At 36.0% G+C, this 16,436-nt stretch overlaps 1 protein-coding gene across 5 annotated transcripts in view; it reads left to right on the top strand.

Annotated features, from left to right (window-relative positions):
- Window positions 1–16,436, top strand: part of PTBP2 (polypyrimidine tract binding protein 2) — a 95,918-nt gene that overhangs the window by 20,898 nt on the left and 58,584 nt on the right. For all 5 annotated transcript variants that reach the window (XM_035017969.1, XM_035017968.1, XM_035017967.1 and 2 more), the window contains exon 3: window positions 11,405–11,480. In XM_035017969.1, coding sequence (XP_034873860.1) covers window positions 11,459–11,480 — 22 coding nt within the window. In that variant the 5' untranslated portion in view covers window positions 11,405–11,458. The remainder of the gene's footprint in view (window positions 1–11,404; window positions 11,481–16,436) is intronic.

Below are 16,436 nucleotides of genomic sequence, written 5' to 3'. Positions count from 1 at the left end.
TTATGATATTGAGGTATGTACCCTCTATCCGTATACCCGTGAAGAGTTTTGATCAAGAAAGGATGCTGTACTTTGTCAAATGCTTTTTCTGCATCTCTTGAGAGGATCATATGGTTCTTGTTCTTTCTTTTATTAATGTATTGTATCACATTGATTGATTTGCGGATGTTGAACCAACCTTGCAGCCCAGGGATAAATCCCACTTGGTTGTGGTGAATAATCCTTTTAATGTACTGTTGGATCCTATTGGCTAGTATTTTGGTGAGAATTTTTGCATTCATGTTCATCAAGGATATTGGTCTGTAATTGTCCTTTTTGATGGGGTCTTTGTCTGGTTTGGGGATCAAGGTAATGGTGGCCTCATAAAACAAGTTTGGAAGTTTTCCTTCCATTTGTGTTTTTTTTGGAACAGTTTCAGAATAGGTATTACTTCTTCTTGAAATGTTTGGTAGAATTCCCCTGGGAAGTCATCTGGCCCTGGGTTCTTGTTTGTTGGGAGATTTTTGATGACTGCTTCAATTTCCTTAGTGGTTATAGGTCTGTTCGGGTTTTCTATTCTTCCTGGTTCAGTTTTGGTAGTTGGTACATCTCTAGGAATGCATCCATTTCTTCCAGATTATCTAGTTTGCTGCATATAGTTGCTCATAATATGTTCTTATAATTGTATTTCTTTGGTGTGTTGGTTGTGATCTCTCCTCTTTCATTCATGATTTTATTTATTTGGGTCATTTCTCTTTTCTTTTTGATAAGTCTGGCCAGGGGTTTATCAGTCTTACTAATTCTTTCAAAGAACCAGCTCCTGGTTTTGTTGATCTGTTCTACTGTTCTGGTTTCTATTTCATTGATTTCTGCTCTGATCTTTATTATTTCTCTTCTCTTGCTGGGTCTAGGCTTTATTTGCTGTTCTTTCTCCAGCTCCTTTAGGTGTAGGGTTAGGTTGTGTATTTGAGACCTTTCTTGTTTCTTGAGAAAGGCTTGTATTGCTCTATACTTTCCTCTTAGGACGGCCTTTGCTGCATCCCAAAGATTTTGAACAGTTGTGTTTTCCTTTTCATTTGTTGCCATGAATTTTTTAAATTCTTCTTTAATTTCCTGGTTGACCCATTCATTCTTTAGTAGGATGCTCTTTAGCCTCCATGTATTTGAGTTCTTTCCGACTTTCCTCTTGTGATTGAGTTCTAGTTTCAAAGCATTGTGGTCCAAAGATATGCAGGGAATGATCCCAGTCTTCTGGTACCAGTTGAGACCTGATTTGTGACCTAGGATGTGATCTCTTCTGGAGACTGTTCCATGGGCACTAGAGAAGAATGTGTATTCTCTTGCTGTGGGATGGAATGTTCTGAATATATCTGTGAAGTGTCTTTGGTCCAGTGTGTCTTTTAAAGTCTTTATTTCCTTGTTGATCTTTTGCTTAGACGATCTGTCCATTTCAGTGAGGGGGGTGTTAAAGTCCCCCAGTATTGTATTGTTGTCGATGTGTTTCTTTGCTTGGTATTAATTGGCTTATATAATTGGCTGCTCCCATGTTAGGGGCATAGATATTTACAGTTGTTAGATCTTCTTGTTGGATAGACCCTTTAGGTAGGATATAGTGTTCTTCCTCATCTCTTATTACAGTCTTTAGTTTAAAATCTAATTTGTCTCATATAAGGATTGCCACCCCAGCTTTCTTTTGGTGTCCATTAGCGTGCTAAATGGTTTTCCACCCCCTCACTTTCAATCTGGAAGTGTCTTTGGGTCTAAAATGAGTCTCTTGCAGACAGCATATCGATGGGTCTTGTTTTTTTTATCCAATCTGATGGCCTGTGTCTTTTGATTGGGGCATTTAGCCTATTTACCTTCAGGGTAACTGTTGAAAGATAGGAATTTAGTGCCATTGTATTTCCTATATGGTGACTGTTACTGTGTATTGTCTGTGTTCCTTTCTGGTCTATGTTACTTTTGGGCTCTCTCTTTGCTTAGAGGACCCCTTTCAATATTTCTTGTAGGGCTGGTTTGATGTTTGCAAATTCCTTTAGTTTTTGTTTGTCCTGGAAGCTTTTTCTCTCTCCTTCAATTTTCAATGACAGCCTAGCTGGATATAGTATTCTTGGCTGCATATTTTTCTCATTTAGTGCTCTATATATATCCTGCCAGTCCTTTCTGGCCTGCCAGGTCTCTGTGGATAGGTCTGTTGCCAATCTAATGTGTCTGCCATTGTAGGTTACAGACCTACAAATCTCTCAAATTCTGTCCTTGTGATCCAGTAGGTATTTATCTCTCTTTTTCTCAGCTTCTTTATTTTCCATCATTTGGTCTTCTGTATCACTAATTCTCCCTTCTGCCTCATTTATCCTAGCAGATAGAGCCTTCATTTTTGATTGCACCTCATTAATAGCCTTTTTGATTTAGACTTGGTTAGATTTTAGTTCTTTTATTTCTCCAGAAAGGGTTTCTCTAATATCTTTTGTGCTTTTTTCAAGCCCAGCTAGTATCTTTAAAATCATCATTCTGAACTCTAGTTGACATGTTACTAATGTCCATATTGATTAGGTCCCTGGCAGTCGTTACTGCCTCTTGTTCCTTCTTTTGAGGTGATTTTTTCCATCTTGTCATTTTGTCCAGAGGAGAATGGATGAATGAGAGAACAAATGCTAACAGGGTAACAACGTCCTCAGAAAATATGCACTATAAACAAATCAGAAGAGACCTGAAACCGGGGGAAAAGAAAGGAAAAAGAAACAAACAAACAAAAACAGAATATGATCGAATATGATCAAGCTGGTGCATAGATCAGTGCCACACACTAGATTTTGGGCGTATTTTGGTCTGTTAGAAGAAAGTGCCTCCCAAAATTTTAAAGAAAAGAAAAACTTGGGGCGCCTGGTGGCTCAGTCGGTTAAGCAGCTGCCTCTCGCTCAGGTCATGATTCCAGGGTCCTGGGATCGAGCCCCACATCAGGCTCCCTGCTAGGTGGGAAGCCTGCTTCTCCCTCTCCCACTCCCCCTGCTTGTGTTCCCTCTCTCGCTGTGCCTCTCTTTGTCAAATAAATAAATAAAATCTTTAAAAAAAAAAAGAAAAGAAAAACTTAAGGCTTAATATGATGGATGGAATGTGACTGTAAAGATGAAAAGTATAAAAGATTTTATAGAAGTAATTGGTAAGATAATTTGGTTGAAAAAAGAAGAGGTTTTTTAAAAAAAATAATGTGATCAGGCAGGAGACTAGAACAAAGCCATACACTAGAGATTTAGGGTATATTTTGGTCTGTTAGAAGAAAATGTATCCCAAAATTTTAAAGAGAGGACAGCATATATATATATATACCAAAAATAAGGTTAAGTACTATGAAGGGATAAAATATGACTCTCAAAATGAAAAATAAAAAAGATTTTTTACAGAAGCGATTGTTAAGATGTTGGTTGAAAAAGGGAAAAAGAAAAATTAAAAAAAATATAAAAGAAAAAGAAAGTTAAAAAAAATTTAACTTTGAAAGACTAAAGAATCATAGGAAAAGAGCCATGAATTCTGTGTACAGTATTCCCCTAGTGGTGGAGTTCTGCCGTTCTCATTGATCGGTAAACTTGCTTTTGGCTGGCTGTTCTTGCTGACTTTCTGGGGGAGGGGCCTGTTGCCGTGGTTCCCACATGTCTTTGCTGGAGGCAGAATTGCCCTGTCCTGCGGGGTCCAGTCTAAGTAATCTTCTCGGGTTTGCTCTCAGGAGCAAAGCTCTCCCTGCAAGCTTTCCGTACAGCTTTGGAGGATGAGAGTGAAATGGCGGCCTCCCAGTCTCAACCCCAGAGGAGCCGAGAACTCAGGGCCCCACTCCTCAGTGAGCCCCCAGAGAAAAGCAATCAATCACTCCCGTCTCCCCGGTCTCCAGCCGTACTCCGTGCTCACCTGGCCCGTGACCAAGCGTTTCTGTCTCTGGCACACGACCCGTTTGGAGTCTCCAAACCCAGCAGATCCTTGCGGTGCGCTCCTGCGCCGCTCTTCCCGGGGGAGGAAGGGAAGTCTCTCCCCGGATCTGCCGCTTGTTGGGTCCCTGCTGGAAGAGCAGTGGCCTGACTGCTGCTGCGGGCAGGGTTTATGGCAACCCCAAGCTGAGGGCCCACTCCTCGGCTCTGTCTCTGCAGCTGGCTTCCTCGCTCTGATACCTGGGAGCTCTGCCGCACTCAGGCACCCCCAGTCTTTCTGTGACCCTGAGGGTCCTGAGACCACACTGTCCCAGCGAGGGTTCCACTCCCCTCTTAGCCACTGGAGCGACGTCCCTAAGCAGAGCCGAGTTCTCAAAGTTCCGATTTTGTGCTCTGCTGCTCTATCACTTGCCAGTAGCGGCTGACGGAGGCCCCCTCCCCTGCTGTCTATCTTCTCGTATATCGCCTCGGATTCACTTCTCCACACGTCCTACCTTCCAGAAAGTGGTCTTTTTTTCTGTTCAGAGTTGCTGCTATTCTTATCTTCGATCTCCTGTTGAGTTTGTAGGTGTTCAGAATGGTTTGATCCCTCTCTAGTTGAGTTCCTATGACCAGACGAAATTTAGGTCTCCTACTCTTCCGCCATCTTGCTCCTCTAGTCCTAGTTTTTCTTTTTAAGGGAACATCAGTACTACACTGACATTGTAATTACTGAATATAGTTTAAGGTTTCTTTGCAATTATTTTTGTCCGTATAATTACAGAATTCTGAAGTTTATTGAGAGAATTCTGTGTGTAGTTTTACTGTCAAGTTGATAGTTAGGTTTAATGGTTTCATTTTGGTTTTGATTTTTAGGACCGACCCCCCCCAATTTTTGGCTTATTTCCCCAAGTAAAAAGTAAAACAAACTACATTTATAATGATTCTTAAATTCCTGTCCACTCTAATTTGCTTTTTCTATCCCATCATTTTCATTAATTTTTGGATCTAATATAAACAAATATGAATTGCTTCCTACATTCTCCCTCCCATCACCCTAGAGAGAAAGTGGCTGCCTATGCAGATTATAACAGCTATAACTTCTGGAAATCACTCCGTGGCTCGGAAATTTCTTTTCTTTTCTTTTCTTTTTTTTTTTTTTTTGGTACTGCTGTATGGAAAGTATATGAGTGTCTCTGTTCCTGATAGCCTGCCCAATAGAATATATTGTTCAGTAATTGGGGTTTTGCTAGTCTGATAGATGGCACATAAATGTATTCATTTGAATTGGTTTTCACTGTGAGCAAGATGAAATAGCTTTTCAGTTTAATCTTTTGCCTATTTTTTTAATGGGGTAACTTTCTAATTTTTCACAATAGTCTGTATTTGAAGTTTATATGCTCGTTTTGATCCAAGTTTCATCAAATTAAACTAATACAATTGAATTTTTTTGTTTTTCTTTTTCCTCATCAAAATGTCTTACTGTGAGCAAATACGGTTTGTACAATTTCTTCTTTATGGAATTTCTTGAGTTACTTGTTAAATAGATTATGATCTGCTTTTGTGACTTTCATTGTATTTAAGTACAGGGATGAATTGCACATAACTGAAACATACCAGCTTGAGAATTTAAAAAACCGTGGTACACCAATATACTAGAATGCTATGAAAATGTTGATAAAGTGAAGTTCATTAGTAGTGATGAGTTTTTTAAGAATCTCTAAGCTGTCTTATTAAATTAAAGGAAGACGGTGTGAAGCAGCATTTATGGTGTGATTCTCTTTTGTATGAATATTAGAAACAAATACAAATTTTTGGAAAGGATTTGGAATAAATTTAATGATAAATTTTGAACTGGGGAGAACTTCACATTTTTATCTTTTTGGACTTTAATTTTCTAAATATTTGGAATTAATTAGTGTTGAATGTTATCAGTGCTGTTGCATATGCTTATGTGTTCTTTTTAATCTCCCTTCCACCCTGCCATGAGTAGTGACTGCCAGGAATTATTTTATCCTTTTTATATATGATTTTGTCATGTATATATCAGAAATGTATTATTTTGTGTTTTCTTGAGTCTTATGAAAATGGTATGCCCATTTTATGTTTTCTGTGCCTCGTGTTTTACTTTAACAGTGTTTTTAATTATCAGCCATGCTTTTGTAGTTATGTAATACTCATTGCAGTGCAGTATTAGTCTGTCCCTGATATATCTCATTTCTTGTTGGAATTCACCAGGGTCATTTACCATTTTTGACTTAACTCGTGCTCTGAACATTTTTGTATTACTTGGTGCACGTGTGCAAATGTTTTTGAGAGTATATATCTAAGAAGAAGTATTGGTACGATGGAGAGTATGTTGAACTTTACAAGGTAGTACTAGATTATTTTTCAAAGTATTGCTCCAATTTATGTTAACGGTAGTATAGAAGAGTTCTTGTAGTTTCACGTTCTGATCAGCACCTGGTCAAGTATTAAGTTCCTTAATTTTGCCATTATTAATGAGGTGTTACATCTTTATTTTCCCTCAACATGTTTATGGCCATTAGTGTTTCTACTTTTGTGAAATTTTATGAAATACCTATTTGTATCTTTGCCTAATAAAAATTTGAATTTTGTAGGTTTTTTAATGTATTATTGTTACTGATTTTCTGTTGGTTATATGTGTTAATATTCTCTCCTAGTTGGTAGCTTTTCTTGGCACTTCATGCTGTGTTTTGATGAACAAAAGCTGCTAATTTTAATGGATAGAGTTTCAATACGGCCACAAGTTCCCTGTGCCATCATGATTAAAATTATTTATATGTTCCTCTTCACCCATTTAAATATTTCCCTTGTTTTTATGGGAATCTTAGCTGTTGCTTGTTGGGAATCTTTAAAGCAATCTCTAATAATGGTTTTTAAGTTTTTATCTGTTGTTGGAATAGTTTCTTTCATAGAGATTTTGTGGCCACTCTGTGGGAGAATTTATCAGTATTTTTCATGGTTCATTTTCTTGTGTTTTAATTTAAAAAATCCTTACATATTCAGATCATGAAGGTATTTTTATACATTACAAAAATTTTTAGTTACGCCTTTTACAATGGTTTCTAATCATCAGAAAATTATTTTTTGTTTGTATATTGTATTAGGGATCCAGTTTCATTTTTCCCCCTTTACAGAGATAGCCAGTTAAAATTACAATGCCATTTCTTCATATTTTAGGTAAATATATGTTAGGGTGAAGGCTAGGTTACTGTATTAAATGCAGAACATAGTGGTATAAATAACAAATTTATTTCTCATAAGCTAAAGTCCGGCTGGTTTAAGAAAATGGTATCAGTCTGCTTGGTTATTCACTGGACCAACTTTCTTTCATCTTGTTCCTTCATTATTTTCTAAGCTTTTGTTCTTTGTCTGCAGGGTCTGATAATATAGAATTGTGCTGTCTTATTTGTTTTTTCCTTTAGTTCTTCTCACCCTGAGGTTTTCTATCTGTTGTTTTGTTTAAAACTCAATTTTTGTTTTTTATTGATCCTTTTCAGAGTATCATTGCCATCCGTATTCTGTATTTTTATTGGTTATATGAGTTAGTGCTTCCACAGCTTCTAGTAGGTAGCTAGCACCCAGTGCATGTCTCCTTGGCAGCACCACCTCTGTGTTTAAAGAAATACTCACCCGAGTACCTTCTTTTCTGAGAATCTAGCTTTTCTCAGGAACTTGATGTTTGTTGGCATCCTTGTCCCCATGACTTTGGGTCATGGTTCCTTCTTCTCCAGAAAAGAAAGTCTTTGGGCAGTTCTCAGTCCTGAAACCTAACAGAGCCCAGGGACTCTTGTCAAGGTCAGTCTTCAATTCTTGCTTGCCTTCCTGGTAGCTTAAGCAGCTTTTCTACCTGGGTACTTGGATTAAACTATTATGAACAGGATATTCAATAACCAAGATTAAAAAAAAAAAGAAAAGTTTCAAGTACTGGAATGAAAATAAAATGTCATTCAGTCTTTCTACTCATATATGTAATTTTTCTACTCATACTATTTTTTACACTTATTTTTTTCTTTTATGTATAGATTGTATCTTTGCATATTAGCATTTTCCTGATTGTTTTTGTGGGATATTCACTTCTCCTGAAATGGTCATTTTTGTTACACAGGAGAAAAAGTTTCTGTGGTCAGATTTAAAAAGGGACATTAATGCCTATCTTAACACTTCATTTCCTTTCTTAATTGAATCTAAGATCACTTGACATTCCATCTTAGATGAATTTTAAGAATATATATTTTTAGTAGAGATTGTTAATCCGAGTTTAAGTTCTAATTCAGTTTGTTTCAGTAGCCATGACTGTGGAACAGCTATCAATTACTGTTTTTATTGAGTCATTTGATTTTTATATCTCTTCCAACTTAAGCATCTGTGCCAAGATATATAAAATAAAATTGTCCCATCAGTTAATGTGGAAACATTAATATTTTCAGTACTGTAGAATCACTTATTTTGGTCATAGAACTGGTAAGCTTTATATTCATTGGAAAGACCAACATAATTTTTTTTTAAATGTTTATAAACATTTTCAATAATTTTGGTAAAAATATCTAGAATTTCAAATAACTTGATATTCTGCTGACTCAGTTATGAAGGCTGCTAAACCTACTCTTCTAGCAGTATGTGTGAAATCATTCGAGGGAGAAAAAAGCCCACAAATAAAGCATTTTTTAAAAATTGACAAGACTTTGCCATTCTTGAACATACATTGTAGGAAGGAGTGTCCTGCACGCATCACATCAGAATTACAGGCTTTCTTTTATACTTCGGTAGATCTAAGATTCCTCACTCCTCATCTCCAGAATTACTTATGAATCCACTGGGGTGGAAGGATTTTGACTCACACAAATGTTTAAAAAGTAAACTGATAAGACGTATTTAAAAGAAGTCAGGTATACTTTTGAAAAGTATGGGAGTCTTTCTTGAGAACTAGGGCAATGGTTAATAATAAGCATTCATTCACTTATTTAGTCAACAATTATATGTGGACCCTGTGCTTGGTTGACCCTTGGGAATATTATAGTGAACACTGCTGATGTGGGTCAGACATGCTGTTTGGTAATCACTGTTCATGTATTATGACATTTAATCCCAAGGATTTTGATGTAAATGTTCTCTCCATATTACGAATGAAGAAGTTAAAGCTTAGAATAGTTAAGTAATTTACTAGTTACATAGCTGGTAGGTGGTAGCTAAACTACAGAGTCCCTTTTCTTAATGCTGTATCGCATACTTGCCATAAAAACAATGAAAATTAGGATAAGCTATCACATCAACAGACTAAAAAAAAAAAAAAAATCACATGATAATAGCAATAGATGCAGAAAAAGCATTTGACAGAATCCAACATCCACTTATGATAAAAACTAGTAATAGTTTCTGGTTTTAGGAGAACTTCTTCAACTTGATGAAAAACATCTACAGGGGCGCCTGGGTGGCTCAGTCGTTAAGGGTCTGCCTTTGGCTTAGGTCGTGATCCCAGGGTCCTGGGATCGAGCCCTGAGTCAGGGCTCCCTGCTCAGCGGAGAGCCTGCTTCTCCCTCTGCTTGCTCTGCCTGCTACTCCCTATGCTTGTGCGCACACACACTCTCCCTCTCTCTCTCTCTGACAAATAAAATCTTAAAAAAAAAAATCTACAAAGAAACTACAGCTAACATCATACTTAATGGTCAGAACCTCAATACTTTCTAAGATTAGATGCAAGGCAAGGACATTTTCTCTCATCAGTTCCTTTCAACATTCTATTGGAAGTTTTTGCTAATGTGCTAGGGCAAGCAAAGGAAATAAAAAGGTATACAGAACAAGAAGGAAAACATAAAATTGTTGTTTGCAGATGACATGATAGCCTGTGTAGAAAATCTGAAAGAAAGGACAAAAAATCTGGAACTAATAAGCAATTATTACACTGTTGCAGGATATACGGTTAATATACAAGTCAGTTGCTTTTCTGTATATCAGTGATGAACAAATGCAGTTTGAAATGAAAAACACAATACTCTTGACAGCACCCCAGAAAATGAATAGCTAGGTATAAATCTAACACAAAATATAAGAAGATCTATATGAGGAAAACTACAAAGCTCTGATGAATGAAACAAAAAAAACCCCAAAACAAATGGAGAGATACTCCATGTTTGTGGATAAGAGGACTCTATATTGTCAAGATGTCAGTTCTTTACAACTTGACCTGTAGATTTAATGCAGTCCCAATCAAAATTAGAGCAATTTATTTTGTCGATACCAGCAAGTGGATTCTAAAGTTTCTGGGGAGGGGCAGAAGATCCAGAATAGCCAACACAATACTGAAGAAAAACAAAATTAGAGGACTGACACTACCCAACTTCAGCACTTACTGTGAAGCTACAGTAATCAAGACAGTGTGGTTTTGGTGAAAGAACAGATAAATAGGTCAGTGGAACAGAATAGAGAGCCCAGTGTAGAGCCCCCGTAAATATAGTTGGCTTATCTTTGACAAAGGCACAAATGCAATACCATGGAGCAAATACAGTCTCAAGTGCTGGTGGAACGATTGGACATCCACTTGCAAAAGAATGAATCAAGACACAGTTAACACTCTTAAGAAAAATTAATTCCATGGATTTAAGGTTCCTCCTTATCTTTCCATGGTTTGATAGCCCGTTTTGTTTTACTTCTGAAAAATATCCCATTGTCTGGACATTCCACAGTTTAGTTATTCCATCTACTGAAAGACTTTTGGTTGCTCCCAAGTTTTGACAGCTATGAATAAGGCTGCTGTAAATATCTGTGTGCAGGATTTTGTGTGTACATTACATTTTCAACTCCCTTGGGTAAATACCAAGGTGCACAGTTGTTGGATTATGTGGTAAGAGTGTATTTGTTTTATAAAACTTCCAAACTATTTTCCAAAGTAACTCTCCCTCACCAGGGATGGGTTGGGGGAAGGATGAATAAAGCAGAGCATAGAGAATTTTTTAGGGCAGTGAAAATACTGTATACAACATTATAACGATATAAATATGTCTTTATACATTTGTTCACACCCATTGAATGTACAACATCAAGAGTGAACCCTCAGTTAAACTGGATTTTCACTGATTATGATGTGTCACTGCAGGTTGATCCTTGATAATAACTGTACCATTTTGCTCGGAGGTTTTGATAATGAGGGCCTTAATTTATGTATGGGGGCAGGGAGTATATAGAAATCTCTGTTGACGCCTTCTCATTTTTATTGTAAACCTAAAACCGCTCTAAAAAATAAAAGCAAAAAGAAAACGTTTTTATTGTCGATAGTGAACCAATACTTCGGCGAAAGGAAAGAAGGAAAAACTGTTGGCTTTGTGGAAAAGGGAGAGAGATTGACAAGAAAATGGAGTTAGTTTTCTATTTTAGGGGTTAAAATTTTAAACGATTCCCAGTAGTGCAACAGCTGACATTTGTTTTTCAGTGAATATTTGGAAAATATAGATAAGTGACAGATTCATATTTTTAAAGATGTCTTATGCTAATGTGTTTGTTTTTTACAGAGAGGATCTGACGAACTACTCTCAGGCAGTGTTCTCAGTAGTCCGAACTCTAATATGAGCAGCATGGTGGTTACAGGTAAGTGTCTCTCTCTTAACAGTGTTGCTTAATTATTTGCCATTTTATGGGGCAGAATGTTAAAATGAAAATTTAGTCTTTTATCAGAATAGCCTTTTATAATTTATGTTAAATGTTTTAAATGTTTCTGTTGAAACGCTACAGAGGAAATTTTACTAGAGTATATATGTGTAAAAAAAAAAAAAAGTATGTGAAGTGTGTAAAAAATGTATTAAAAAAGTGAAAAACCTAAACTTGATGATTTCTGTGGGCAAGTACCTAAGTCTGATTGCCTTTTTTTAATCACAAAAATATAACCCTTTTTCTTTCATGTTCTGAGTCCCCTCATTCTTGCCCCTTTTTTACTTTTGTTTTTAGTTTTTATGTTTGCGTTTCTTAGAATATTTTTTACATAGTCCCCCTGCTTCTCTGAGGGATATGTTCCAAGACTTGCAGTGGATGCTTGAAACTGCAGGTGGTACAAAACCCTAAATATACTATGCTTTTTCCTATATACCTTTGATAAAGCTTAGTTTATAAATTGGTCATATTAAGAGATTAACAACAACTAAAAATGGAACAATGTAACAGTACAGTATAATAAAAAGGTGTACTCACCCTTTGTCTTCTATGATGATGTGAGATGATAAAATGGCTGTGTGATGAGATGAAGCTAGGTGAATGAAGTAGGCATTGTGATACAGTATTAAGCTATAGTATCTCAGAAGGAGGATCATCTGCTTCTGGGCTGTGGTTGATAACTGGTAACTGAAACCATGGAAAGCAAAGCTGCAGATAAAGGGAATTACTGTGTTTTAAGTATTCCACATCCCACAAGCCCTGAAGCCCAACTAAATAAAAATAAAAAGATTCGGCTGCATAGTTGTCTTTTTTGTGTGCTTTCCCCCTTTTTTCTTTGCTCTAACAATATTTTAATTCTTTGAATTGAGTCCTTTAATGTTATCTCCCTATTATCTTCATACTTAGGGTATTTTTCTTGTATATGTCTGAAATAACATTGTTGGTTGTTTGTAATGTCTGTCTAAACAAATATAAACTGGTTTTGGACCCTAGTTTTATGGGCCAGAATTTGAATCTGATGATGATGATGACGACGACAACTGAATTAGTTTACTTTATAACCCTGCATTTTACATTGTTTACCTAAAACCAAAGTTCCTTTCCTGAATTACTTGCTTGAGGAATTAATTGTACTGGATAGTAAAAGGGTTGTAAAAGATTAGAAGCGTTTTGATTTACTTCAGGTAGCTATTGCTTATGTATATGTACACCTTGGCACACACATACACATGCTTGGCAGCTCAGTTAAATAAAAACTGTAATGAAGTACTTACCAAATGTAGTCATAATGATGTGAAAATGAATTTGCCCACACATCATTATTATTGACTTTTCCATGATTACAAAGCAAAATCACTAGGCCATGGTTTTGATAGTCAAATTACAGTATACAAATAATTAAACAGGTTCAAATGTCTGAAATGCTGCTTTGCTAGTTTCATTTTTTAAAACAATATATATAGTGATGAATAGTTGAAATGTTTTAAAAAATTAATATGTAGGGCTATGACATAATAACTGATAGCAGCCTTCCCTTCTCCCCCCTGATATGCCCTCCAAAATCAACAACTATGAAACTGTATAAGATATATTGGACAACTGTTGTCTGGAATTGATGAGCAGACAGTACTAGATAATGATCCCTGAAAGAAGGGAATAGGATTATTATCACATGAGGTGAATCCCATAATCACTTTGGCTTTCTGCCTTGGAGTACTCTGCTATTATAGCACAGGAAAGGGGAATCTAAGCAGAGTATGGAAGTCTCACTGAGCCAAAAAGACAGATTGGAATTCAAAGCTTCTCAGACATCTGGGATTTGTGGAGAAAGGTCCTGAAAAAGGAAGCTCTCCGGGGGTTTGAACGTAGGGCAGGGGTCAGAATTCAGTGTGGGGATTCATTTGATCAGCATTTTTGAATAATAGCTGGGCTGCCTGTGTGCAGGTTGAGAACTGTGCATGGTCTGTCAGAACTGATGTGCTTTGGGGCTGAGAGCAAGAATGGTGGTTCCAAGGGTTGTTTAGTGCTCTGAGACCTTAGAGTTCTGGGAAGTCAGAATGCAGACATCTTGGAGAGAACCTCAGGCATTTAATTTAGACTACAGAAAGCCCAGTCGTTAAGAGAACGGATCACACACTATAGTAAGTGCCAACCTTAAGACTAAGTTAAGAAACAGATAGTTTAGGCTGACAACACATTAAGGATCACTAGTAGTTTAATTGCTTGCCTAAACAAAACAGTACCCCCTAGGGAAGACATGATTTAGTCTTCATTTTGTGAACTCTGTCATTCACAATATCCACCATACCATTAAAAATTACAAATTATGGAAAGCATGAAAACATTCCACAAAATAGAGAAGCATTAAATAGGAGCAGATACCAAAATGATCTAGATAATGGAATTAACCGACAGGGAGACTAAATATTTTTAAAGCTATAAAGGAAAATACTAAATAGTGAACACATAGAGGCATGTGTTAAGAGAGATAAGAGAAGTAGAGAGCATATAGAAATCTCTGAAATATATTTGAGATGAAAAATTCACTGGGGCTAACAGCAGATTGGAGACAACTGAAGAAAGATTATTGAACTTGAATACACATGGATAGACATTATTAAGTTTCCCAGAAAGACGAAAATATAGGGACAGGTAAGCTGTCTAATACATGTATAATTGGAATTCCAGAGAGGAAGTAAAGAGGATGGGGCCAGGTATATGTAATTGAAGCAATAATGGCTGAAAACTTCTAAAATTTTAAGAAAAATATCAAGGTGGATAAATAAAAAGAAACACGCTTAGGCACATAATAGTCAAAATATTGAAAACTAATGATAAAGAGCAAATCTTATAGCAAGGAAAAAGCCATCTCACAGGAGACCAACACCTTCACTTAACTAAAAGGAAAAAAAAAAAGCTAACTTTAGGTTGAATAGAATGACACTACATAAAAACTTGGATTTGCAGGAAGTAACCAGGAGTACCAGGAATGGTAAATGTGTGTGTAAATTAAAAAGGCTCCCTTTTAATTCTTTAAATCTCTTTGAAAGACTGTTTATGTACATTAAAAAGCAAAACAAAACCTTTGTATTATGTGGTTTATTTATGTATGTAGATGTTTCTATGACAACAGTTAGCACTAAGTGAAAATAAATAGAATTTTATAGTTGTAGGGTTTTTATTATTTATATGAAATGATAGAATATTAACTCTAACATAGATTCTATTAAGATTGCATATAATCTCCAGAAAAAAAAAAAGATACAAGGAAGTGTAGTTAAATGTGAATAGAGAGAAAGTTGGAGGACTGATTCCTTGTTTCCAAAAGTTATTGTAAAGCTGAGTAATCAAAACAGTGTCCTGTTGGCATAAAGAAAGATAGATTAATAGAACAGAATAGAATGCAGAAATAAACCTACATAATTATGGACAGCTGGTTTTTGACTAAGGTATCCATATGTTAAAAAATAAATAAATAAATACTTGGATCTGTATCTCATACCCCATAGTTAAGAACTAGCTCTGAATGGACCATACATGATGTAAATCTAAAATTATAAAACTTCTAGAAGAAGACAGAGTAGAAAATCTTTGTGACCTTGCTTTAGGACCCCAAAAACATAATCTATAAAAGAACAAATGGGACTTTGTCAGTTTTTAAAACTTAAAAGTTTTTCAAAAGACATTGATAGTAGAATGAAAAAACAAGCCGTAGAATAGCTGAGCATCTTTATAAAGCATATAGCTGATAAAGAACTTTGATCCAGAATATATATAAATTTGGACTGTATAAACTCTAGAACTTAACAAGGCGACAAACAACCCAATGTAATAAATTGGCAAAAGTACTTGATAGTTCAGCAAAAACATATGGCAAGTAAGCACATGAAAAAGATACTCAAAGTATTAATCATTAGAGAAATGTAGATTAAAACTAAAGTGAGATAACATTACCCCCCTATTATAATGGCTAAAATTTAAAAGATTGACCATACTAAGTGTTGGAAAGGATGTGGATGAACCAAAACTCTCATATATTGTTGGTGGGAATGTAAACTTGTAGAACTACTTGGGCAAATAATCTCGCAGTTTCTTAAAAACTTAAACATCTACGAAATGATGCAGCTGTTTGTCTCTTTGTTATTTATGCATGATAAAAGAAGGATTTGTTCATTAAAAATAAAGCTAAAAAACTTAAGGTGAATGTTCATAGTAGCTTTTTTTGTAATACCCAAAGCCCAAAACAATCCAGATGTCCATCAACAGCTGAATGGATAAACAGATTGCAGTTTTGGCATTGTATTCCATTGCATACCATGAAATACCACTCAGTCCTAGAGAATAAGTTATTTTTTTTTTTTTAAGTAAGCTCTCCGCCCAACGTGGGGCTTGAACTCATGACCCCAAGATCAAGAGTCTCATGCTCTACTGACTGAGCCAGCCAGACTCTCCTAGAATAAGCCACTGATACATGTAGTATCAGGGATAAATCTCCAAATAATTATGCTGTGTGAAAGAAGTGGGGGAAAAGGAGTACATTCTGTATGATTCCATTTATATAAAACACAAGGAAATGCAAACTAAAGCAGTTTGGATTTGGGGGTGGGGAAGTGCAAGGGGGACATGGTTGCAAAGAGTAAAAGGAAATTTGGGGGTGATGGATATGTATACTTACAGTATTGTAGAATATTTCATGGATGTATGCATATATCAAAACTTCTCAAATTGTATGCCTTAAATATATGTAGCTTATTGTATGTGAATAAAACCTCAAAAGGGCTGTTTAAGAAGAAAAAAGCCCATAGATGGATTAAAATGGAATACTATCAAATATTCTATTAGTGCAGTGCAAGAGAAGACCACTACCAAAAACACTGGGTAGTTAGAAAATAAATA

The sequence above is a fragment of the Mirounga leonina genome, unplaced genomic scaffold, assembly GCF_011800145.1.
Source record: "Mirounga leonina isolate KUSES-001 unplaced genomic scaffold, KU_Mleo_1.0 Mir_173, whole genome shotgun sequence".
NCBI lineage: Eukaryota > Metazoa > Chordata > Mammalia > Carnivora > Phocidae > Mirounga > Mirounga leonina.
This window is presented reverse-complemented; position numbering and strand designations above follow the sequence as displayed.